Source organism: Lineus longissimus, chromosome 8 (genome assembly GCF_910592395.1).
Source record: "Lineus longissimus chromosome 8, tnLinLong1.2, whole genome shotgun sequence".
Classification (NCBI taxonomy): Eukaryota; Metazoa; Nemertea; class Pilidiophora; order Heteronemertea; family Lineidae; genus Lineus; species Lineus longissimus.
In genome coordinates this window covers 247316-273113 of record NC_088315.1, presented here as the reverse complement: position 1 = coordinate 273113, position 25798 = coordinate 247316, and the positions used below count along the sequence as shown (strand labels likewise).

Below are 25798 nucleotides of genomic sequence, written 5' to 3'. Positions count from 1 at the left end.
TGGTAGCAGCGAGGCAGGCAAGATAAAGTTACACAAATGAGATTGCAGATGCTGTCACAACCAGACCTGGCGAGATAAAAAATGCTGTTGCACCCAGAGCCAAGGGCAGCACCAGCAGATCCAAACCTGATAATCCATCTCAAAGCAGACCAATGAATGAGCTCGATAGCAAGGATTACTTCGGAGCAATCCTCGAACGTTCTTGTTTTGAAACCTACTGAACCTATAATGTGACCAGGCCAAAAGGAAGGAACGAGGCCCTGCTTTTGAAGACAGGAACAACCTGGCCGTCTCTTCCACAAGGGCCTACTGCCCAGGTAGGAGCCAACATCTCACTCCACTTGTGAAGACAGGAACAACCTGGCCGTCTCTTCCACCAGGGCCTACTGCCCAGGTAGTGCCAACATCTCACTCCACTTGTGAAGACAGGAACAACCTGGCCGTCTCTTCCACCAGGGCCTACTGCCCAGGTAGTGCCAACATCTCACTCCACTTGTGAAGACAGGAACAACCTGGCCGCCTCTTCCACCAGGGCCTACTGTCCAGGTAGGAGCCAACATCTCACTCCACTTGTGAAGACAGGAACAACCTGGCCGTCTCTTCCACCAGGGCCTACTGCCCAGGTAGGAGCCAAAATCTCACTCCACTTGTGAAGACAGGAACAACCTGGCCATCTCTTCAAGCAGGGCCTACTGCCCAGGTAGTGCCAACATCTCACTTCACTTCTGAAGACAGGCACAACCTGGCCGTCTCTTCCACCAGGGCCTACTGACCAGGTAGGAGCCAACATCTCACTCCACTTCTGAAGACAGGCACAACCTGGCCGTCTCTTCTCCTACGTCACAACCTACCACTTTTGGACAAGCTCATATCTCACTATGTTCTTGAAGACGGGCACTTATTCATGATATCACGACCTCCTGCATTAGACTGAGCAGGAGGAAATAACGTAGAAGGATAGTTCTCAGAATATTGGAAGCAACCATTATCGCGGTGTGAGGCTGAAGGCAATCAAAAATCAAACAAGACAATAACAAATCAAAAGTTTGGGTTGATGATTTTATTGTTTTCTTATAAATCCGAGCAGAGAGAACATGATGTTACTAAGGTTACAACGTGCATACATTCTCATATACCCAACCTGATCACTAAGACAGTAAATGTTACCAGGAGGTGAGCTAAATAACCTTTTAAATTCATTACTGACTTCCTATCCACACAACCAGGGCGGGTTTGAAAGTATTTGCTAAGTTAACAGAACCCGGAGAACTCGCTTCATTTAAAACTTGGTTTCTGTACAATTTAAAACTTTGAGAAGAATGCAGTCAGAGCATTTCAATCTGTGAGCAAATTAACGAGATGAGTTTGAGAATTGATTTACAGGACACAAGACAAAACACTTTCCATAACCGAATGCACACAACTCTTTTTGCACATTTTTCATGATATTTACAAGCATAAACATTTGGCTTCATCAATAGGCAGCAAACACAGTGCCATCATTTTATAAAGACTGAATTCCATAGCACTGTCAATAACCGATATCATAAAACCTGGTGCTTGGAGTTCCACCAATCCACCTGTGGCGATCAACACTGAGACACCTAATCCTACTTCCATCACCCATCAGCATGACACCAAAAACTCATTACTTCAAAGTACTTTGAAGCAATGAGTTTTTGATGACCCGGATGGCACATTTACTGTGCAGGCTCTATCGAAACAGCCTCATGTTCTACGTTGAAGGTTATGATAAGGGTGTATACAGGAATGTTGAATGTCCTTCACTACTATACGCATACACAGGCTAAGTACTTATGTGCTTGTCTTGGAGAGAAGTATGACCCACTAGGCTCAGTAAGAGAAAAGAGTTTACTGCTTCTGTAACTCCCCACACAATATGAGATGGCAATGAAAAACATACTGTGGAGACATCTAGAAGTACCTCATAATAGTGAGCATAAAAGAGGTAAAGAAGCAATGAAAAGTGACACATGATTGTAAGCGAGATAAAACTGCCAAGTCAAATCTATCAAACATCCACCATTGTAGATTTTCAACATTGGTTATACACTGACCTTCACCACATGTCACTCAGCAGGTTTCCCCAACCACCATCAGACATACTTGCCAATGCCTTGTACCAAGGCTCCTGTTACTCACCTACCATGATGCCGATGTTCTGGATGATGGCAGGGAGATAACCGACCTCAGTTTGCAAGCTATTCGTATGAGTTCCAAAACGTAATGTGTAATTTGACGGGTCATAATGATCAAACCGGTGCACACATGATTTCCTACATGCTGCGCCAATCGGCACTAACATTGAACACATCATTGCAAGTCTTACAAGAATTGCGGTAAGAGAAGGCCACATGATCTAGTGAGTTACTTTATCAAATGCCAGAAGCAGAGACAAGAGAAATACAATTCCCTGGCCTGTAATGTACATCAACACATGTCTCACACAAAGGTTGCTGAGAAGTTTCCTCGACTATCCTTGTCAAGTGACCACTCTCACCTTAACCAAAGACACACTGAACTACAGAACACACTGGAGAATGAGAAGGCGACAGGAACAGATCAGGTCAACTTTGAGTTGTCTATTTCCAGGTTGTCTGTCACTCTCCATCTGGTTGCTTGTGTGCCAGGCTCCAGTCACACCTCAATGATCACCTTCACCATACTGTCCATACTCAGTCTTGCCACCACCCTCAAAGTCATCCTGGAACTTCTCCACCTTCATCTCTGTCTCACGATATTGTCCCTCTTCCTCACCGTTAGCATCATTACCGTTATCCTCGTAGCCATATTCACCTTCCTCAGCATAGTGCTTCTCTTGCTTAGCGACAATCTCATCACCACCACGTGGTTTCCTCTCTCTCGAACGACTGCGGCGACGCCTGCGTTCACGATCACGCGACCTGCTTCGACGACGTTCACGGTCACGGGATCGACTTCTACGTCGACGACGTGGTGCTTCTGTAAGTAACAAGGGTGCATTCAATCATGTGAGAGAAGATCGTGCCAGAGAAAGGTGGCGCAGTCTGCTGGACAAGTTGTGGCACTCGTTATCAAAACATTGTCGGTTTAACATGATACACAGACACTAGGTAGGCAAGTCTTTTTACTCGAATTGACATGCTTTTAAAGAGACGCTCAATAGTGATTCATTCTAGTTGAACTGGGGGCCGGTGCTGGGGCAAGGCAAAGTTCCCCTCCAAGAGAAACATTAGAGGAGCTTGCGATGTGATTAAAAGTCTGGCATCTACTACTTAGAACTGAACTCTTACCTTCCTCTTCATCGCGGCCGCGTCTACGAGGAGCAACATCCTCTTCCTCTCCACGAGGACGCCTCTCGTCGCGTTCCTCATCGCGACCACCTCGTCTGCCGTCAGCCCTGCTGTCAGTCCTCTCCCTGCTACGACTCCTCCTCTTACGATCTCTGCTACGACTCCTGCGACGCTCACGACTCCTGCTGCGACGACGTCTCCTGTCAGGGCTGCGCGAGCGGCTCCTGTTCATATCATCACGGCCAGAATAGCGACTGTTCACATCAGGTCCGCCTTTCCTTGTGCTCCCTAGTCCCCCTCCTGAAAAGTACACACTTTGATGATGAAAGCAGCAGAGAGATGGATAGACATGGCATCGCTAAAAGCAATCAGCTTTGAACAATGAGTCGGACTCTAGCACTGTGCCGACAGGGAAACTTAGTGTGAACATTTGACCAGTACACGTGTTATTAAAGATTGTCTGCAGTAAAGATTCAATTCATGGCCACCACTATAACGAGGCAAGCATGCAGTCCATAATGGTATATTTGTAAGAGAAACCTTGTTTCACCTGAACGCAGGGACAGATTTCTCTTTTTTACCTAATCTTCTTGGTCTCCAACCTTTCACCGTCCTCGCACGCTCCACATCGACCAGCACACGTCGTCCATCAATCTTCTTGCCGTCGGCATGTTTATACGCAGCTAAAACCAGATACAGGGAATATAACAGTAGGGGTCGTGAGAGAAACGAACAAGAACACTGTACACAATACATACAGTTAGTGCTTTACCTTTTACCTGCAATACAAGATGAGCTCACCAGGAGAAATGTACAACCCTTGCTCACCGCTGTTTTCATCAAAAGAAGCCAGATGAACTTACCGATGACATTTCAATTCGACTGACCGTTACTTACCAACAAACCATACTGACCTACATTTCAATGGTCTAACACTATTTCAAGTGTATTTTTTCAATAGATAAACATGGATATTGTCATTCAAAGATGAGCAGTATCATTCCATGCCTGTACAGATCTCCACTACAGGTTGACAAAGGAATACACTTCACCAAAGATATTGTAATTTCGACTTCCTTTTTGCAACTTGAAATGAGCACATTGAAATGAGGAGATCTCTGAATTTCAGTTTTCGTGAAGTACCAGAAAGACCCACTCTACGGTTCATATAGTCAGCAAATAACCGACATGACTTCGTATAATTCATATCGACCCTGCATATCCTATTTTTCTGACATCTTTTGACTGAGCAGGTCAAGGGTTAACAATACTCACATTCACATCTGAAACAAGAACTGAGGTCACAATCCTGAAGTGAAGTTCAACTCCTGAAGGACTGCTGTGCAGAACCAAAGAATCGTCCTGCGGAGAAGGAGCCAATACTGACAACACAAGGTGCATTTCATTGGATGCTGTGCTGGTTTTGTGGTCAAAACAAGGTGTCAGTCCTTCAAGAGTTTATAACGAACACTTGTTTCCGAGTTCAGGTTAGATACTCTTCTTCTTGTTGTTGGCCTGTTACCTACCTGGCTGAAAACAAACTCAGAGGGACAAGTTATTGAGTAAACATCGCACTCCACACTGTCAACCAGTCTAGTCAACGAGGTTCAGTGCGTTGTTTGCTCTTTTGGCCCGCCACATTCAGTGTTTCCTCTAAATCAAAGGCTTTCACCCAGTTGACAGCAACAACGTTTTTACCCGTGATCAGAGGGCAACTGACCTAGAAAGACCAAAAACATACATAGAATTGCTTTCAACTTCCTCAAACTTGTCCCTCTGTTATAGCAGTAGACTTGAATGATACAAGATGGGGGAAGAAAAACTGAAAAAAATTCCTGTTAGCCACCGACCGCATGTGCGGTGAGAACCTGCTCCGTACTGCTTGCTGCTCCTCCTCTTGACGTAGACAACCTACCTGACAGCTCATTTAGAGCCATGAAATCGAATTGAAAATCGGATAATTAGTATACGGAACTTACGCTGGCATTACAACTTCCGTTATTATGTCAGATACGGATTGATGAGGGCGGTCAGATAGTTCCTTCCCAGAATACATCCTCACGATTTGGAACCTTACCTGACCTACCTGGTTTAAGGGCCGAGGAAAATCAATCTAATGGTTTCATACAGCGACGCTCGCGTTGACATGAATGAATTGTATCTATTTCCACGTAATGACCCTTGTTATAACACTGATACACCAGTGTTGACATGTCAGCAGTAGCTTATTATCTGGCAGAAATTATATCAACCGCGGTGTCCTTTACGAATTACACTAGATAGATTTTCATGGGCTGGTAAGTCAATGTAACACTGCTTATAGAGGTAAGGTGTGGTCGCCCAAAGTCATTTTTCACACCTTGGGTGAGATTTGTGTTAATCACTTTTGTTTCCAAGATCTCAAATCCCCCAGTGTTTGTGTACAAGTTTTCAATAATTGACACTTGCGCAAGTCAAATGTGATTGAGAACAAGCTGTTGCAAGGTTTGTGTGTTTGATAGCTTTGACCAGATAATTGTTTAGGTCACATTGACTTTATAAATGAAGACTCAATGAATTTAAAAACAGCATTTGACTGAGTGAGTTGCTAATCATGGGTTAAAATCCCACATGTTCTGCATTTGAACAGCATTCACCTCAGAATTTCATTTCATAGCACAGGTTGAAGTTTATAGATAATTGATTACTGAAGGGTTTTTTATCACTCAGAATGTTAAGACAGAGTAAAAAGTTTTGCCGTATTGAAGAACAAGTGTTTGTGATGTCAAACATGTGATACTCCTCTTACCGATATGTGATGGCCATCTTACAAACGCTGCTGATGAACACATCTTTATTGGTGAACATTCTAATGAAAGATGCAGTCTGCCAACTTACACCAGGAACCAGACATTTACTTTGTACTTTGCTCAACTAACTATATGATAATAAACTGAAATCAATTCTAAAAACCCCAGCTCTCATTGCAGCCTGTCGTCAGATATGTGTATCGGAAACATTACGGCCTGTGCGACTATGACGTTAGGTGGTTGTGGTCAAAGCAACAATAGGTGGCGTGTGAGAGTGACAACCTCACCGCCAGGATCAGTGGAAGGTAAAGACGGCCTCAATAGTAAACCCTTTAGACAACTTTGTCAAGCAGGAGCCACACGGGCAGTGACAATGACAGCATTTTCAATTTCCATAGAATGACCCCTGATCATCAGTCTCGAGAAAATGGTCAATATTTTTTCCCTATCGTTTAGTTTTCTTTTCCTACCCATACGTATATCACCAGATTTCAACAGGGCAATGGAAAGAACTGGACAGATGATCTTTCATCAGAATGTTCACCATGAGAAGGCCAACCACCTGTCAATGATCCATCTTCATCCAGTGAACACTCATTTACCTGATACAAACCATTTTCAAATGTATACCTTATCCCCATCCCTTACCCAAATCTACTTCCTCAACAACTTCATCAACCACCCTTATCTTTTGGCCAAACCCACCTTCCATCAACTATTTCACTGCCTAGAGAGTACTCTCATTTCAGACCCCACCTGCTCGCCCTCTCTACCTATCATTCCTCCTTACTCATGCCCAAGAAACACGACAACCCCATCCCCTCCTAAACTGATACCAAGAAAGTGTTTTCTCCCTGCCAGGCTGCCTGCAGCAACTTTCACCTAGAACTGCTGGAGGGGTGAACCGAGTCTGTTTGAAATAGGCCTACACAGGTCATTTTGTTCATCAACCAGCCCGCCCCTGAACATCAAGTAAGAAGTGCCCATTACGTCCCCTCTTGTCATCTTCATTCTGTATTTAGCATCAAAATGGGTTATGATTATCAGAAGTACTTTTAAACACGAGAATCTTCAAACAGCTATGCTCCTTTTCAATAAATGCCTAAGGCAATTCTTGTATGGAAACACTTAAGCCAATCTTCCAACCCGCTTTTCATTATATATATTGTTTTGAAGGTCGACTCTTACCACACATACAAACCTATGTGTCTTTTAGGAGTACCACTATAAGATGAGCAAGTGATCGCATCACAGTCAGAGTGCTCGGCTCAGTGGCCACAAGCCATCTGTGGGATAAACAAATAGAACCAGTGTTACTATCTGCCAAACACGGTGAGATTGGCTGTGGTAATGTCTCATTTATGATTTACCTCAACTGGAACCATCTGCGTCAATTTACCTGTTTATACACTACATGAACCCGATTGCACATTTACCTGATTTCAAACAGATGAGACACTTCTCTATTATATTTCTACCTTAGAATACGGCAGCAAACGCATTTCTCTAGAAGCAGGCATGTGATGAAAGGAATCTGTCCCAACCCAGTCAGAATGAAACCAAACTTAAGAATCAAGTTGCTAGAGCCAAAAGCTCAGCTCGAGCACTTCAAAAAAAGCAACATGAATGTTACAGAGTGGAATTGGCACCAATTCCCTTCACCGAAATTGCTGAAACCTCTTGAAAGGCTTGCCAGGACAGACCTGCCCTTCAATACACCCTTCCAGTCACGACTCTCAACTGGATTCAGACCAAGCATAGTTTGACACACTGCCATAAGATGGCACCCAAATGATGACGTCACAGTGTGAATCAGTCAATTTTATGGTAATTTATACGCTGCGTAGTTAATTAATGAGCCAAGGTATTTCAAGTAGATGGTTTTTGAAATAAGCAATTCTATTGATTATGCCCAATGCGTGATGCATACCACAGCAAGCACACCTTCACTGCATCAACAAAAACTTCTCCAAGTATTATGAAACAGTTGGCAGTTTGAAAATATCTTCCCTCTTTCAGTATATATCATGAGGAATTATTTAGGCTGTTATCATCGTGTGTTTAATTAATAAACCAGATACTTACCCTTAAAGAATGCAAGAAGGCTACACGCTAAAACAATAGAATCTTTCAACACATCTCACATTTCTATACAAGAGGTTTTAAATTGGACGCTGTATCATATTCCCCACGGCAATGATCTTTGCTTGGTTACATAAAGATATAATCGGTCTTAATAAGCAGTTACAAGCAGTGGAAGCCAACCCCCTAAGGGCGTGGCTCTTTTTCAATACATATCCCCACAGTAAAACATGCTTAGACAAATAACATAGTATGCAGACAACAGGTGAACTTTTAGTGGATGAAACACTGCTGAGATTGTAACACTACAAAGATGGTAACACTCCAATTGATGATCAGGCCAAGTTCAGATAGACTATCACTTTCATTCATTAAATTGGATGCCAATGATTCAGTAAGGGTGTGGTTCTTTACAACTTGCAGCACTTCCCTCAGTATTTGTGGCTTAACTTCATGAATGAGAACACTGTGATTACGAAACTCAAAGATGGCGAGCTGAGGTGTCAAATGACTGAATCTATTACAATACCCCATACCCATGTTTATGATTATTAATCTCTCACTTAGAGTACCTAACAATGCCTATTGGTCAAGACAACTTTTATGTTGCTTTCTTTATAGGAAAACCCCTGAATAAGACCAAGCTCTCAACTCAGGTGCATGCTCTGATCTTACTGGTTGAAGAGAGACCAGTAACAATGGTACACATGGTGTCTACTTACAATGCATGTCCCTGGCATGTTCATACTCAATGAAGGCATACCCGCGTGGTTTACCAGTGTCCTTGTCTGTGGCAATCTTGATCTGAAACGATATGGAATGAAACAACTTAAATAAAGTTACACCATCTGCAAGAACTGGCAAAACACTCAAGAAGAAAGCAAGATCTATTTGTTGATGTTTGATTTCTCAGAGGAAAAAGCAACAATTCTGATCATCTGCAAACCTCCAGTGAGGCTCTTATGAATGCTGTCCCTCCTTCCATTGGTGAGGTTGACTGACAAGAAGGATGGGAGCACACTGCCATGCATATTACTGCAAGAGAGGATCTCTATTGCCAACAGGAGGTGAGGTCACCATTCAATCTATGGTAAGAGGAAGGCAGTTGATGGACAACAGGTGGCAGGATGATCTGAACAGAACCACCAAGATGGTGGGAAAGCTTCCCAGAATCCATCAAGCATAAGACATGCAGCTGAAGAAATTACTCTGACATTCTCTTTAAACGTCCAATGAGCCTTGAAATTAATCTGTTCATAAAAGAGAATCAATCGCCTCGTGTCCAACGAATCAATCACGGCTGCGATGCGTGTTTCTTCAGGGTGCAACCCCTCCTGGGTGGGTGGGTACAAGTGGTTAACTGACACGCTGAGTCACGCCATACCCGGGTGCAGGGAGGGCAAGTTGCAAGCCAACAACTCCTCCTCTCCTCCAACTCAACACTGAGATCTTGTCTCGTGGTCTTCACCATCCAGCAAACAAGAACTCACTTCTACCTATACCTAGTGGTCTTGGCTGGTACCTCTCAGCCCTGACACCTGGACAACCACCACTCTATAAGCTAGCATCCTAAGTTACACCGAGCATGAGAGCAAACTTAATTAACAAGAAAATAAGCTTGCGAATGTGATAATTGCTAGGTAACGTCTCTTTTCCTGATCCATAATGTCTCAAGAACGCTTGGCACGCTCAAGCTATTAAAGGCGTCATGCAGTAATGAGTAACCTCAACCGATTTCTTCATTGATTTCGTGGAATACATTCGATTAGAATAAAGATGATATAATGCCGATAATAAGATATTAATTTGTCTTGCTATATTGAACGTATGAGTACGTAATCTTTCCAAAGATGACTTTCTTGGTCACTTGTGACTACAATCGCAAATAGTGCACATTGCCGCCGTGGAAGAATTGGCCATGAGGAACAACACGTGCACACATCTACCACATTTATACTAGCTGAACTAACAGCGCAGTGTCCGTCACAAGCCCCCTACAAGGTGCCCATGTCAAAGACAAGGTGAGTCCTTTTATGATTTTCATTGATCTTTCTTCCAGGGGGTTAAAGTCACCCTTACACTGTGGCTCGCTGATTATCATTTTGATTGTCTGTCCTACCGCTAGTCGATCATAGTCAGGTCAAAGGTCAATGATTCAACGGAATTTGCCAAGTCAACGTCATTTTTTATACATGAGATCATGAGCTGGACACCATAGCCTGCCAGTACAATACCCAAGCCTGCTGGTAACAGACAGGTCCACTCAAGCTAGGACTCAAGATTTGCCAGACCCAAAAGCTAACAGAGACCACTGATTACATCATCACTTCAAACTTGTCCACCTTTGTTAAGGATTATGGAGGTGTCAAGTTTGGTCAGTTATGTGATGATCTAGCTGTTTATAAACAAGCCAATTATGGCATACAACAGCCTAATCAGCTTTAGGACAAATAATCTGCTTGGTCATGTGTTCAACACCTAGGTCCCGTTGAAAAGTGCTTTTCCACCATCTGTAGTTAGCACTCACCCCCTTAGATATGCAGGTTTCTTCTGGAGTTACAGATACCAGCCATGTTGCTGGAAGGAACATCTAGTCCCTGTTCACCCAGGTACATAAAACATCATTAGCACAAGTTTTAGTTGCTACATCATCTAGCTTAGCAAAATGCACACTTTGTTTTCTAATACAACAATCAACTTAGTACATAGACAGGACTGAAACCTGATCTATTTGAGTACTCAAGTAAGATGTGCCTCAGGCAGTTGCACCTTCTGCCTTGTCAGTTCCAAAAAGCAGACTGTGTCCACATGTCACTTTGTGTCCTGGAGCCATGCCTCAGTCAGTGATCCACACTGCTGGTATAGGAGTGACATTGTGGATCCAATTCCTCTGCTGAATTAATACAACACAGATATAAAATCAACAAATACGAAAAATCGAATGCACCCCTGTAGCTTTCTATATGACGTGGAGATTGATCTACTTGGGAAGCAGAGAGAGCATGAGTAGGCGCGTATGCCCTTTGGGCTTTTTACCAAACATGTCGTGTTTCAAGTTTCAAACCTATGATTAAGCACAACAACATGTATGCAGAACCAAGTGTACATATCGAGTATTACTGCAAGCGATAGTTTGTGTGTTGTCAGCTTCAAAGTTGAAAGTAATACTAGATCTATCAGCTGAGCAAGAAATGATTAGTATTCTCATGCAGGTATGCGATTACGGAAGATGTGTTGAAAGTCGACTAACCGCGTTGAAATAGGACCAACGTTCAACAGTTATGTAGATAGGTGGAGTCTATCATGCGTCATTCCATTCCATGAATGTACCATTCTAACATGAGAAAGGATTTCAAAACAGACTTTCCAGGCATTCTCTTTTTTGGCTATAAAATGCATCTGGTTCCAGCTAGATTGTAGTGAATAGAGTTCAATGATTGACTGAGACAAACCCAATTCAATTCAGTCAGTAATAACTAGGATCATTTGTGTTGATTTCATCAGTTCTAATCCATTATTAACAACTGTACAAGGTTACATCACCTTAACTGATGGATACTTCACATGCAGATTGTTCAGGTAAGGAGGAACTATTATGTTTCACAATAGATGAAGTATAACACAAAGACAGACATCACCACACACAGTTTGGATGAGGCAACTTGACTTGGCCAACTGGATTAACTCACAAACACTGACCACCCATAATCCTTCAGTTTCTATTGTGTGCTATGACATAAGGATTGAACATAGTAGAGGTCTGCTATTCAATGAACTGAGAGAATAATCAGGTGAACCAATAGGTTGGCTAAACGCTTTGTTTTCAATACAATAGGTCTATATAATAAAAAAGTGAAATAGATGCGTAAATTTTAACTTAATTCGGAACTGCAAAGTTGACGTGACTTTACTGCATGGAAGACACGGAAAATTTGAGGTCTTGAATCAAACGTAAAGACAGAAAGATATCATCCCAGATAATACTCGCATTAACAAGGATGATGGACTCTTAGCAGCGAATCTAGATGTTCCTGAAATTGTTGAAAATGTACGTGATGAGCTCGCAGGATTCGGGAGGTGTGAAGGAGAAACGTCAGGGCAAGAGTCTGTTTGGATACAAGTTGTTGAGGAGGCAGGGAACAATCAGGGGGTAAGATGGTCACTAGGTGTTGTATAAAACAAGAAGGCAAGACATTAACTTTGGTCTCACCACCTGCACTGTTGAGTGTTGTAAGATTGTTCACTCTTCGGGCCTAGCTGTTGGAGGTGTCTTTAAGAAAGAGGGAATAACATGGTGGAGATGGAATGGAAATGGGTCACATTCTGACTGAGCTACATGAAGGCATTGCCGGTCAAGGAAACGGGTTACATTCTGACTGAGCTACACGAAGGCATTGCCGGTCAAGGAAACGGGTTACATTCTGACTGAGCTACACGAAGGCATTGCCGGTCAAGGAAACGGGTTACATTCTGACTGAGCTACATGAAGGCATTGCCGGTCAAGGAAACGGGTTACATTCTGACTGAGCTACACGAAGGCATTGCCGGTCAAGGAAACGGGTTACATTCTGACTGAGCTACACGAAGGCATTGCCGGTCAAGGAAACGGGTTACATTCTGACTGAGCTACATGAAGGCATTGCCGGTCAAGGAAACGGGTTACATTCTGACTGAGCTACATGAAGGCATTGCCGGTCAAGGAAACGGGTTACATTCTGACTGAGCTACATGAAGGCATTGCCGGTCAAGGAAACGGGTTACATTCTGACTGAGCTACATGAAGGCATTGCCGGTCAAGGAAACGGGTTACATTCTGACTGAGCTACATGAAGGCATTGCCGGTCAAGGAAACGGGTTACATTCTGACTGAGCTACATGAAGGCATTGCCTGCTCAAGTTTCCAATTATAGCGATGACAATACAAGCACCAGATCAACACACCGATGTGGAAGCACTTAGCAGTTTTTACACACAAGACTTTCACCTTTAAATGTTGTATCACTGTTCAAATGCAATGAAGAATGCTTCACAGATTACATGTGCTTTCTTTGATTGAATCTGATGGGGGCAGACTATGGTTCAGTTGAGCAGACGTCGACACATTTTTAGAAGTGAACCCCAAACTTCTCCTCAGTGGAAATACATGAACATACAGTGCACATTTATGTTTACACCATTGGCAAAACACTACCATCAAAAACAACACAGAATAACTGACATTGAGAATAAATGAAATAAAAACAATTTTGTAAATTTCCCCTAAAATGAACTAGGGAAAAGTCTCTATCCGCTTTACACTAAACCCAATTAGTTTATATTGCATGGTTATGCCATAGGGATACTGATGTACAGCTACGCTTCACTTTCTAGCAGTTTGTGAGGCAGTATTTGGAGTCAAACCTCTGAAGTCATTTTGACAAGGGCTGGCGCCACCAAATAGAACCACCACTAAACACAGGTCTATGAATATGTGGGAAAGCTAACAAAGTAGAAAGTAGTGCAATGCATTCAAACTGGAGCTGATATGCAAGTGGGCCTCAACAAGCGAAGGCTTGACAGTTTCTACTGTTAACGGCGAGCTCAAGTAAAAATCCATATCAAACTCAAACTTGGCTTGTAAATGTATAGGATCCAGAATACCCTATGCAACATACTTCAAACAGTTGGTGTATGCGCGCTTCAACCGAGAAAGGAACAGTTGAAGTTACGCTCCACTTTTAGGGGGTTTAGCGACGTCCTCACGAGAGGTGAAAGTGAAGCCTTGAGTTGTTTTCATCAGCAGGACTCAACTGGATTCATATCATCCTGGTGGAATACATTTCCAACAAGTTGATATAGTGGCTCAGGTATAAGAGATCAAATTATTGAAATGGTACTGGAATTCTACCAAGCTACCTCATCAGGTCGTGCTTGCTTGTAGTTGAGCCTAGACCGTGATTCTCGGGCTGTCCCTTCTACTAACAGGGACTCCAGTCCAAGGCATCCTATTCGTGATTGGGATTTCTCAAACTTGAACCAAAGGATGTAAGATCGTTTCTGGGTCAGTGGAGAACCTGGCATCCATCAGAGAAGTGGTTAAGAATAGAACGGCCTGTTGGATACCTGGTTGGAAGTATTATGAAATGGAACGAACAGATTGGCGATTTTATTGGTATGAGATGCATCCGGTGGAGACATGATGAGGTAGGCCTATTTCCTGCGTTAAAATCGGAAACTTCGGAGCGTTTCAAGAATGTGTTTGGGGTGAATCGCTGAATGGAACCCCTAAAACAGACATCAGCAGAGAATTCTTGGATATGGACAACTGTCTGCGGAGTGTTTGGTGATATTGACGTCTGCTGCTCTAACAACAAGGATTATGATTAGGAAACCATCACTACCAATTTAAAACAGGTCAAATTGGAATGTTTCACAGGTGTAGTAGATATTCACCAGAGCCAAGAGGAGAATTAAAACACAATTTGGAATAGAACAGAGATATTTCAGACCCTTTCAATTTTATGGATATTTCGTGGCTGGCTCTACTCAGGGAGATTTAAGGATTATAATGGTATACAGTCCCACCAGGCGGAAGGTGTGAGTACAGGAGGTCTCTCTTAATCACTGGAGGACAGAGCAGACAATTCACGCCATGTTGATGTCCAGTGGTGGGAGTTCGTTTGGTAAGCCGGTCGATCACAGTGGAGGAGATCGGTAAATATCACACTTTAGTTTAACTCACTCAATCCCAGGCTTGAGCAGACGATATCTGATGAGAGCAGAAGACAGCCATATTTTTCAGTTCAATATGAACAAACTTGCTTCTATTTCTTTCAAAGAATTTTACTCGCTGACGTCCCGTCCCCCCAACAAACAGCTGCACTGGGGTTGAGTGAGTGAAAATACTTTCTCTCAGAAATACCACTCACCGTCTGATCAAACATTCAGGAATAAATAAAAAAAACATGCCTTTCAGTTTCATCCAATTGATTTCAACTTATACAAGTCTACAACCAAAGAACGCCTTTAATTTGAGAAAATATTTATTTCAGTCGCAAACGGCGTCAGAACAAGAAGAGGTGAGAGTAGCTTTGCTCCGGTGGATTGGTTATTTTTTCCATCCGGTTTATTTTTTACCATTATTTTCTCAAATTGCAGTTCACCAGTTCCACCACGTCGCCCTCAAAATGTGTCACAATGCAGCATGACTGCTGTGCCAAGGTATTTCAAAGCTTGGAACATTGGTAGAATCCAATAGGTCCAAGAAACCCTTCTTTATCTGTGCTACCTTTGAGAAAGGTACACAAAAGGCCATGACCTGCCGAGGGTGCCAGACTGAGAATAAGTTGCTTGGACCAACAGTTATCCTCAATGTACGCCTGTACACCTGTTTATTTCGAGTGAATTCCTGGATTAGTTTTTTTCTTTCTTTATGCTCAGTTCTATTTTTGCTTACCTTACAGTACATGACACCGTAACTATTCTTGGAGCATGAGGTGTAAATCTTTGCTTGACACATGCTGTATATCACGCACAGGATAACTCCTCCTTCACTCTTTCAGTTTATGAGTTTTTCTTCTTTGTTTATCATATCAGATGCAGAAGTAGTGCATTTTTAAAACAAACTTTAACAGCATTTTGTCACTTTCAGCAATATAGAACAAGACCATTATATTATTTTTTCAAAAATCATGACGATTCTTCTTTTGTTGGGGAAACTCTAAACTGTTCTGCAAACATGCAATGTCTATTGCTGTGCCTTGTGTCACAGTCATGACAACATGACTATGTTGAGCAATTGAATTCCTTGTTTGAAGAAGCAGAAGGTAAAAGTAAGGTTCCAGTGAAGCACAAGCTATCTTTGGTGAATGTCCCTCATAAATACACACGATTTCATCAACTCAAAGAACCAAACTTGTTCTACCCATTCCATATTACAACACAGTTCAATCAATTTAACTTGAAGGATCACTAAAAACATGTCTAAGCCTTGGCTATAATGGAAGGCTCATCACCTGGATCAATGGATTGCACAAGATGTTGGCTTGCATAAAGGATCAAATCACAAAAGGCACCACACAAGCCATCAGATCATGGAAGGCACGAGGCATTGGACCGCACAAGGAATCGCACAAGGAATCAGATCAGAAGGCATTCGATTGCATAAAGCACATAATTGCAAAGGCATGGCATGAGTTATTTAGCTTGTAACTTTTGCCAGAGTACAGTTTTGTTTAGGAGACATTTAATGTGCCAGCTCTTGAGTTCTTACAAAACATGCATCCTGTTTTTTGCCACCCAAATTATACCAGCCATGACTGATATGAATAAGACTCCTTTGATATCTGACTAACTTCAAATGAACTGTCGACATTGGTGAAAATGGGACACCATCGATCAGATTGGTAAAGATACGTATTGATAGCTGCAGTAGCAAGGTATGCACACAGAAAATCACTCGCCGTAGATAACCAACTGATACAGATTCAATGCCAGATAGATTTCCAATGGCAATCAATTCAGGCACAGTGCTAATGAATAATCGGATTCTTCATGTCAATACGAGCATTTCTTTCTTCATATTGTCCACTGGTGACCAAACATGCGCTCGTCTTTGTCTGTCAACGTGCTTAGCTCAGCGACGAAATGTCTTCGCTTTTCTTAGCAAGAAAGTATAAAGGTCTAGTAGATGTATCAATCATGGATCCTCTGAGTTATGTACTGTTCGATTTCTCTGTGTACAGAGCTCAAAATGGGATATTTGATGACATCTGGTCATCATAGGTAGATTTCAATAGTTTAGGGACTTTTCTCCATAGGATACACAATAAGTATTTGGCTTTGTGAGATGGCCCAACCAATCAACTCAGCATTTTTTAGGCCACAATTCAGAATCTCTCCATCGATCAAGGCTGTATTGTTGCAAAGCAGGAGAAATGGGGAGAGAGGAGGGGGGTTAGACCATGGGGGAAACTTTATACCGAATACTTGAAAACCAAACATTGAAGAGTGAAAAACTGATCAAGGACGTTTGAGACGATCTCCGTCATTTCTGATAAGAGCTCATTTGGAGGTTATTAGTTTAATGGTCCAAATAATTAACTCATTATGTTATGACTGCAATTACTGATTGCTCTTCGACTTGAATGGGTTGACCGGTTGAGCTGAGATCTAATCATCAGAAGGCTTCCTAAAACTAATCAAATGATAAATAAGTCTAGTCTCTAACCAACAGTATCCAATAGAGTTCCTGCTCACGTGGGCTTTTTACAAAAGACTGTGCAAACAGGTGTCTTCAACTTGGTTTTGAAGATCACTACACTGTAGGATTCCTCCATTCCAATGTCCAAGTCGGTTCACAATTAGCAGGCAAACATGGAGAAGGTCCTGCCACCAAAACTGACCAGTTAAAAGGCTGCTAAGAAGCTCTAGATCCTCAGAGTTTTGGCTGTGCTGCTGTGTATATCTCATAGCAGAAACTGCCCTTGACAACACCAACAAACGCACTCGACTTGGTTATTGGTAGGTGCACCTGATCTAGAATAAACCATTGAGTTTCTCATGGTTAACAGTTCAGCACCTACCAGTCAGTGAATAGGAACTCAACTTAAGAGAATACACTTAAAACAGCGAAATTGATCACGTAGCAATCGAACAGGTGGCTTTCCTCAGGCAGCCTATTGAGGTACATAGCAAGCTTTCTTGTTCTTATCCCATCAATTCACAGTGGTTGCTAACACTCAAACAACACTTTTTAAACAGAACACAATGATCACTGCATGTCTTCATAGCACGGAACTGCCTGGGGATTGTATAAAACCAATGAATACTGTTTACTCCCAATGTTGGCAAAAAGCTCACATGAGTCTAGCAATACACCTGATTGAGAAACCCAAACACAACTTTGAAGAATCTCTCTGAGGTGCTTTTTCTTCTTGGTTTGAAAAGCCATGAACGTAAGTCACTCATTTCAACTAGACGCAGAGAATGCGCTTTTTTCTTTAAGACAATTACTTCACCAACTTCTTTGACTATAGTGTTCACATTGCTCTCGGAGGAGTTTATACTCCCCAAGGGTATCACATCACAATAATGAGCAATCTTTCCATTTGGTTCAAACAAGAGATCATCAACTCGCGTAACAATCCGACTAAGTTGACCAGAGACTACATGTATCAGCTGGTACAAGAACTGAGTCAACGTTAGCTTGAATTGGCGAGCATACTAGTATTCCTTATCTCAAGCCCGTCATGCTGTCATCAATGTTAATTGGTATACCCAATCAATGATAAACTTATAGATTTCTCAGCTACATTTGGCTACACTAATACTTTTTTCTCTGTGCGGCGTAACAAGCAGTCAGGGGTAATTAGATGACAAGTCCATGTGAGATTCTCGTTGCTTCTAAGGCTAATAAGCCAACAGGGATTCGAGAATATTCCCCACGGACACTACAAGCTGTCCACTCATCAACCAATGGCCAAACAAAATATGAGTTTGAATTTGGCTGTGTGGCAGAACCATCAAAGAAAAACAAGTACATGTAATGACATGGATCGCAAATAACAATTACTAGACTTAGACAATTGTACCTGTAGTATTTGTTCCACTTCAACACCAATCTTATTGTTGCCTCTCATAAGAGTTCTGTTGTGGACAATAGAAACTGCTGGAGTGTGAGGGGCCAGATTACATAACTCCGCAAGTCATTTTGTCAAAATACCCTGCATATATTTTGTAGACAGTTACAGGTTGGGTGATTTGTGTGGATCTTTATCGATTCACCTGGTTGTACAGAAATAGAACAGACTTTTTTCAAATTCCATGCGTTCCTGCTCAATTTAGGGAAAAACCTCCCCAAATGCTTCAACAAGATTCATTCACAGCAAATGAGCAATGATGAACCTTGTTTCTCACACAAACCTCCACTCAATCACAACGTGACCTATTCTCCAACACCCTGAAGAGTTTGTCAATGAAGCTACATCATACATGCATATGAACTAGCATCTCTCCGTGTTTAGCAGAGATAATGATTTCCAGGCTACACCCAAATGTGTGTATGATGAAGAAAGTCACCATAGTCAGTTATTGATCATCACCACTTGAGTTATGCTGAGTTTATGTACATAGATTACTTGACTATAGTGCAGAAAGCAGTACATCTTTCATACAAGTAGAACTGCCTTTAAACAAAGGGTGAGCCACACATCGTGAAGACAAATACAACACAAGGTTCTGCCAGTGCCGGCATGCTATTGGTACTTTATTCAGCATAATTTGACAACACTACAGGAAGTCAAAAGTTGCATCAATCTCGCATCGGAAGTTCAATTCCAGGCAGGAAAAACATCAGTTGCAGAGTGGGCTAATATGATGCTTGAACAAATGGCTAGCAGTCCAAACAGTTGAGAACATCCACCTGGTGTTGAGGTGTATGAAAGAAAGGTTTCAGAAATGATGGCTTACCGTCTTGATGGGGCCATAAACTTCAAACTCTCTCCTAAGCTTTGATTCGCTGGTGTCATAGTTCTGAAATTAAATAAAAGTTCACAAATTAGGTTTTGGGGAACAAGCTCTCATTCACAAAATATGCAATGAGAGCATTCAGGCAAACAAAGAGATTCAAGACAGCACTTAGCAGCAAGCCAGAAAGGCTTAATACTCACTCAGCACTATCACATTTTAGCCAATGCAGGGTTCTAACAGTACCCGGTAGGCCTACATGAATCTAGAATGACATCATCTTAGGCCTTAACCAGGGTGGAACCTAATGTTGTTGTAGCTTTTCCATAACTTTGAGTAACAAACTGAATTCTTGTGAATGACATTTTTTGGAAATCTACGAGTTTGAGCAAATCTTCAGATCGGCCAATATGGGTAGACCATGGCACGACTCGATTGATGCACAAAGCTCACTCGATACTGTAAGGGACACCGAAGTGTTGGAATAACATTTGGAACGAAATGAAATATTGAGTCAATAAAAAGCCTGGCTTAAAAACAACGCTTTGGTTGCCTTTCCTAGGGTTGGTGTTGATGAAGCAGTATACATGCATCTTAACCTGTACACAAGGAGGCAAGTAAACAGTTAGTGAGAGCGAACTATGCCTGAACTGCAGCTTGTCTCTTCACATACAGTACACAGTGCAGCATGACAATATGTACAGTGCAGCGAACATCCAGGTTACCAAGCAGAGTCACTGGTCAATAGTCAAGCAACCAGTTACATACACATAGCCAGTGGCAGTGCCTGCAAATGTTACAATTGCCATTTATGAAGTCCTCTATAGACATATTTAGCACTCAACAAACCAATCTAAAAACATAAAATCAATACTTTGCACAGCCATTCCACAAAATGTGAGACACTGTAAGCAAATTTTATTTTAGAATTCAAATTGAAATGGATTTGATAGGGGGCAGCATTATCTCTGCTTCAGATGTGGGAGATTGTGACAGCTTGTGTGTTAAAGCAGGAGTCACCAGTGCAGTCCTAAAACCAAGAGACGGGCACCGTACATATTGCCTGGGTGACAATTACTTTCTTCCCCCGACTGATACAAACTCACAGTGATGCTTACATTGATGATACATGGCATCAAACAAACTGCGATTGTTTCTTACGAACAGGCGACGAACCTCTCTAAGATTCCCTCTCTAAGATTCTCTCGTATCAACTAATGTGACTATCCATCATTCACACCAAACAATACCAAGTTCTACTCAATCAATCGTGCAAGAAGACTGCTTAACATTTGCTTTTTCATCGTGATAATGTTTACACTAAAACCAATAAGCCCTTCATCATGTATCGCTCGAGGAATCTTCACCCAAATTATCATAAAATGCCTCAAGTGAGACAAGTCAGATCAATGTACTTACAATTCTTGCTACAAAGAGTGTCTTGAAGGCGTCCGAGGTTGCCTGAGGATTGTTCGATGGATCCCCTGGAAAGTAAACATGACAATGAGCACTTGCTGACACCCACAGCTCTGGTTATGATTTGTAAAAATAATCGGGAAGACAAACATGTCAACACAGGGTTCTCTACTACAGCCCACTGTCCCAGCACAGAATCATACAGGGCTTTTCCCACTTGTCTTCTTGCAATGAAACACCAAATTATCACATACAAGTTTCCTCAGTCAATAAGGCACTAGTCTACCCAAACCTTAAAATAAACGACTGTGGTATTACATCAGTGGCAAACCAACTGAGCCAGCTAGTAGGCTCGTCCAGGAATTTGATTATCTACTCCAGTTGAGTTATCTCTTACTTACACAGAGCTAAATCTTGCTCAAGTTTGTAGGCAATCTGTTCAGCACGTTCTTTATTCTGGAAAATAATGTTAAGAAGACGTCAGTATCGGGTTGAATCTGAATAATGGTATCTAAAGTACACAAATCTGAGAAGTAAGGCAGCCCAGACCACTACAATGTATCAACTCACATACATTGTTTCACCAGGAGCAATGACCTCATAACCATATATCACTGGAGTGATCTTTAGCACAGCAGGCTTGAGTCTCTTGGGTTAGATGGGAACCCACAGTTCTTGTTTGAATCAGTAGAAAGTTTAAGGCCATCACTGATGGTTGGCTAGCACTTCCTCCCCCAGGCATCATCACTGGAAACCTATTTGGACAGACTTGAAATGTTTGGAAACCGAAGACTCACTTTGCGTTCTTTTCTTTCATCTTTTGTCTCAACTCTTGTCGGTGGTGGTGTGTCTTTTGGGTCCTAGAATAGAATTAGAATGTGGAAATTCACATGAAAGATTAAGTTTGACAACTTAAAGCAATGCATTGCAAAACCCATTTTTAAGCCCTCATAGGTAATTGGGGTCATCATTTGTAGAAGATAGTTCAATTTATTCTATTTTCCATCATAACTTATTTCAGCTGTCAACAAATCAAATAATGTTCATTGCACAGATTGTATCAATGATAGAAATCACAGAAGCCATCAGACCTGTATGAGACCAAATCATAACAATGGGAGCCACACTGTCAACTATGCTCTGCAAGGCAATGATAAGGAGCATCCCAGCTTGTGGTGCCATCTGGAGGGCTCCTTCATCAACATCCCCTCATTCATATGATGATCAAACTGGAGCGTAGAGCACCTAGAATACATTAGCTGCAGAGAGAATCTTGGCGGCTAATCGGATGCTTAGCGACCTGTCCACCTTCCTACTCCCTAGTCTTACTCTATTCCTTCCTTCATCTGGTTTAACAAAGGTGTCTCCCTCTTTCTCAATATGAACAGGAACCAAACCAGGACCAAACCAAGTCTTGGGTATGATATCTCGCTGTCAGAAGGTATGCTATCAAACCCTATTCATCACATTATAGAAGTAGTGCTTCATTTAGACTATTAGGGTTCTATAGCGACATAGTTTATGGATTAGCTCGATATTGTACATGTAGTAACACACCGACATACAGCGTAGTGTGGGGCACCATTTAGTGGACTTGATGGAGTGTGGAATATTAGTGCCATTGTAAGGAGGATGGGTCGCAGTCTTGACGTCTTAGTCATGTTGACACTCATAGTCTGTAGCAAATCACATCAACTGATGCATGCATTATATACATAGCATCCATTTAGTTACGAACATTGAACCTACACTGGCATTTTGCCTGAGACCATGTCTTAGTATGACCTTGGGGAGGAGGGCTTGGTTGTTATTGCCAAATCATCTCGTCAAGATTCTGCAGTCTTACTGAGTGATTGATAGCGAGGGCATCATAGTTAGGGTAAAACATAGGTGATCTAGTTGATCTACCTTGTCTCTTAGTATTGACCTGCTAAATGAAAAATGATCATATTGGACCATGCCGATCAATGGGTGACAATCGTAAAAGATTGTTCACTAATCGATCTTGTTTCCTCAGACAGGAGGGGAGAATTCTTGCTGTGCATGAATTGGACATAGGCCATTCCCAGGGAGTCTTGCATTTTCATGCCATTCAAATGGTCTTAGACTAGGACACAAAAATAGATAGATCCTTACAGCAAGTAGACTCTTGTTGTTCAATTCATGATTATGTGGAGAGCATTTGAAAAAGGAAGTATTTGAAAAATCATCACCTTGTTTTTTTTACATGACCTTGGTTATTCTCCAAGACCTCCCATCCTATAACTGTTGGTCAGACTAATGGCATATGCTGACTAATCATCGTGTATACTGGTCGAACATGATAAAGCATTGTTCTCTTGTACTTTTCACCTGAACTGAAGGGTGAGTTTAAGCAATGTACAAGAACTCATTTTACTGTACACTTGCAGGGGGTACATCATGAAGCATGTCAGGTAGGCCTACCTAATGAATGGAATCTCCACACTGCGCTGCACATGTAGGCCCCTATGCAATGTTGCACAGTTACAGTATAATAAATCTACCTTTGCTACCTACATACTAAAGGTTTACCTTGGAGGATGCTAGAAGCACAATCGTACACACGTCATCTCTCCATAGGAACCTACAAAGATCTGTACAACACAAATTGCAGTGGATGTTTTTCAGCACTGGCCCACTTTCTTGATGGGCCATTTATAGCACTGACACTTCATCGCCTGGTATCTCGTTACCGTGCCTACCTCTCTCTTACATGCAATGGGCTACACTGTCTCTAGAGCACTACCTCTGCCAAATGAAAAGTCTCACCAAATTTCTGGTGAAAATTAGCTTTAGATCTATTTCTCTGACTATGATTGCTATAAGACTAGCGGTAGGAGAGATACACTACTTGTTTACATCGGGATTAGCCCCCAGTTTTATCCTCTTGGTCATCTCTGCAGGCATCACCACCTGAGCATCTCACCATCTCAAGCGATTACAAACAAGTGATGGCCAATATTTTGCATGGACTTGACTTGGAGGATTATCTGTGCTGAATGTGGATATCAGAACTGGCCACATTGGCGTCAAGAGGAGTAAATGAAGGAGATGTACAGAAAGCTAGATCAAAAGGACCCCAAGTTGGAGAAAGAGGGTCCATCGGATTGCCTTGATGCCGACAAGGATGACCATGACTCTGGCACGGGAAGCAAGAGACAAAGTCGCTGTAGTTTCAGTGGATCTACGAAGGATGAGACAAAGAGGTATACTCAGGATTTAACACCCACAGAGGGGCACGATCCCAACGATCACGTGTCCTCTTCTCCGACTGGATATGTTCCTTCAATCAAAGTCAACAGGTATGTGGCATTTTTTACCAACTCCAGTAGGCCTATAGAGGGATGACACCAAGGAAGGCAAAGATGAGTGTATACTTTCAAAGATAATCAATCTCTGAAATCAAATCAATACGTTCTTCAACAATAGCCAAAAATGTAAACACATGGAACAACAACACCACTGTCACTGACAAAGCCAACAAAACGTACATTTTTAAGCAGCAAATAGGCCCTACAAACACTAAAATCTCTCTCACATCTCTCCTCATAGTAAACATGAAGACACTCCCAACCAATAATCACTGTAATCATCAAGAGTGTATTGATTTTAAATTGTACCAGACTTGGACATTATCTTGTCCCATGTCAACCAATACAATAATAAGCTCATTGATAACCAGAAGACATAAAGTGAGATCACAAGGATTGACTTATTCCCCAGTAAACGACTTCACAGCTGCCACATCACACAATGACATTCATTTTGCACTGTCTACCCGTCACCCAAGTCTTCAGCCACTTAGCACTAGCAGCCGAAGCCATTGTCAGATTGTGTTGCGTGGATTGTCCAGTCCGTTGTCTGCATACAACCAACCAACATCGATGCTTTATAACCTCTCCTCACATTCATTTGCTACGCAATGGGCTAGAGATGTGAGCACATCATTGATTCAACTCTTCAAATCAGATGCGGCAAATTCTGCAAATGGGATTGGTGTAGCGGCAATCAATTCAACAGCCAAGCCAGAGACTCCTGTGCGATTTTTGTCGTATTAAATTATGCAAAACTGAGTCATTAATTATTAATTGGACAGTTAGGGGCTTGCAGTTGTGACTAGTTAGCCAAAGGTTTACAAACCTTAACAAGTGTTGGTAAAGTGAAAATGGCTGAGACTTAAATGCCTTGGGATTAGAAGACATATACCAGGAACGAGGCAGTCCAACCAGTGGGGATTTTCAGCTTGTGTTCCAAATGTGTGAAGCAAGCTATGGCTACCATCGTGTCGGCGATTGTGGACAGTTTGTAAGTCAACTTTATCGTGGTTTATATACGTTTAAGTTATCTTTTCTTTACACACCTCATACACTTGAAATAGCAACGTGTTTTAGACAAAGAGATTTTCAAAAACCTGCACACTTTACCTCAAATTCACCAAGATAGCTTGCTGCTCCACCGTAACTGTGTCCCGCATAATGCGGCGGCTTTTCCACTGGGGGTAAGAATGGCAATGGGTCCCGCGGCGCAAATAACGCCAGTAAATTGGGTGGTAAGAATGCCGTCATGATTCTATATCTTTTCCGACACTAATATTTCTTTTGATAGTCTAGTTTGAGTCTGTCTTTGGGTAGAAATCGGCGTATTTCCCGGTCAAACACACCGGAGAATCACAACAAGTCAGCCATGAAAGCACGCCAACTCTACGTTAATGCACACGTTACCCCGTACCTCGATTCGCCGCAATGGATCGTA

General features: G+C 42.1%; 2 protein-coding genes across 5 annotated transcripts in view; one reads left to right on the top strand and one right to left on the bottom strand.

The window, feature by feature from the left end:
• Window positions 1-1051: 1051 nt before the first annotated feature.
• On the bottom strand, window positions 1052-25771 carry LOC135492053 (U1 small nuclear ribonucleoprotein 70 kDa-like). Its single transcript, XM_064778177.1, has 9 exons — window positions 25471-25771; window positions 21823-21885; window positions 21427-21481; window positions 21029-21093; window positions 19613-19675; window positions 8887-8968; window positions 3875-3976; window positions 3294-3593; window positions 1052-2982 (listed from the first exon to the last, which is right to left on the bottom strand). Exons 1-9 carry the CDS (start codon window positions 25609-25611, stop codon window positions 2666-2668), a joined length of 1188 nt encoding a protein of 395 aa, XP_064634247.1. The 5' UTR covers window positions 25612-25771; the 3' UTR covers window positions 1052-2665.
• The window catches only part of LOC135492052 (potassium voltage-gated channel protein Shaker-like), a 55228-nt gene continuing 44110 nt past the window's right edge, over window positions 14681-25798 (top strand). For 2 of the 4 annotated variants that reach the window (XM_064778172.1, XM_064778173.1), the window contains exon 1: window positions 23935-24348. In XM_064778172.1, coding sequence (XP_064634242.1) covers window positions 24089-24348 — 260 coding nt within the window. In that variant the 5' untranslated portion in view covers window positions 23935-24088. Of the gene's footprint in view, window positions 14858-15195; window positions 15223-23934; window positions 24349-25282; window positions 25352-25798 lie in introns of those variants that run through there. The other 2 variants (XM_064778175.1, XM_064778176.1) reach the window with 2 other exon arrangements.

Coding starts and splice junctions, on each gene's coding strand:
- LOC135492053 (XM_064778177.1), bottom strand. CDS start 25,611: ATGACGGCATTCTTACCACCCAATTTACTGGCGTTATTTGCGCCGCGG. Junction 21,886..25,470: donor GCTATCTTGGTGAATTTGAG/GTAAAGTGTGCA, acceptor ATTCTATTCTAG/GACCCAAAAGACACACCACC. Junction 3,977..8,886: donor ACATGCCAGGGACATGCATT/GTAAGTAGACAC, acceptor ATCTGGTTTTAG/CTGCGTATAAACATGCCGAC.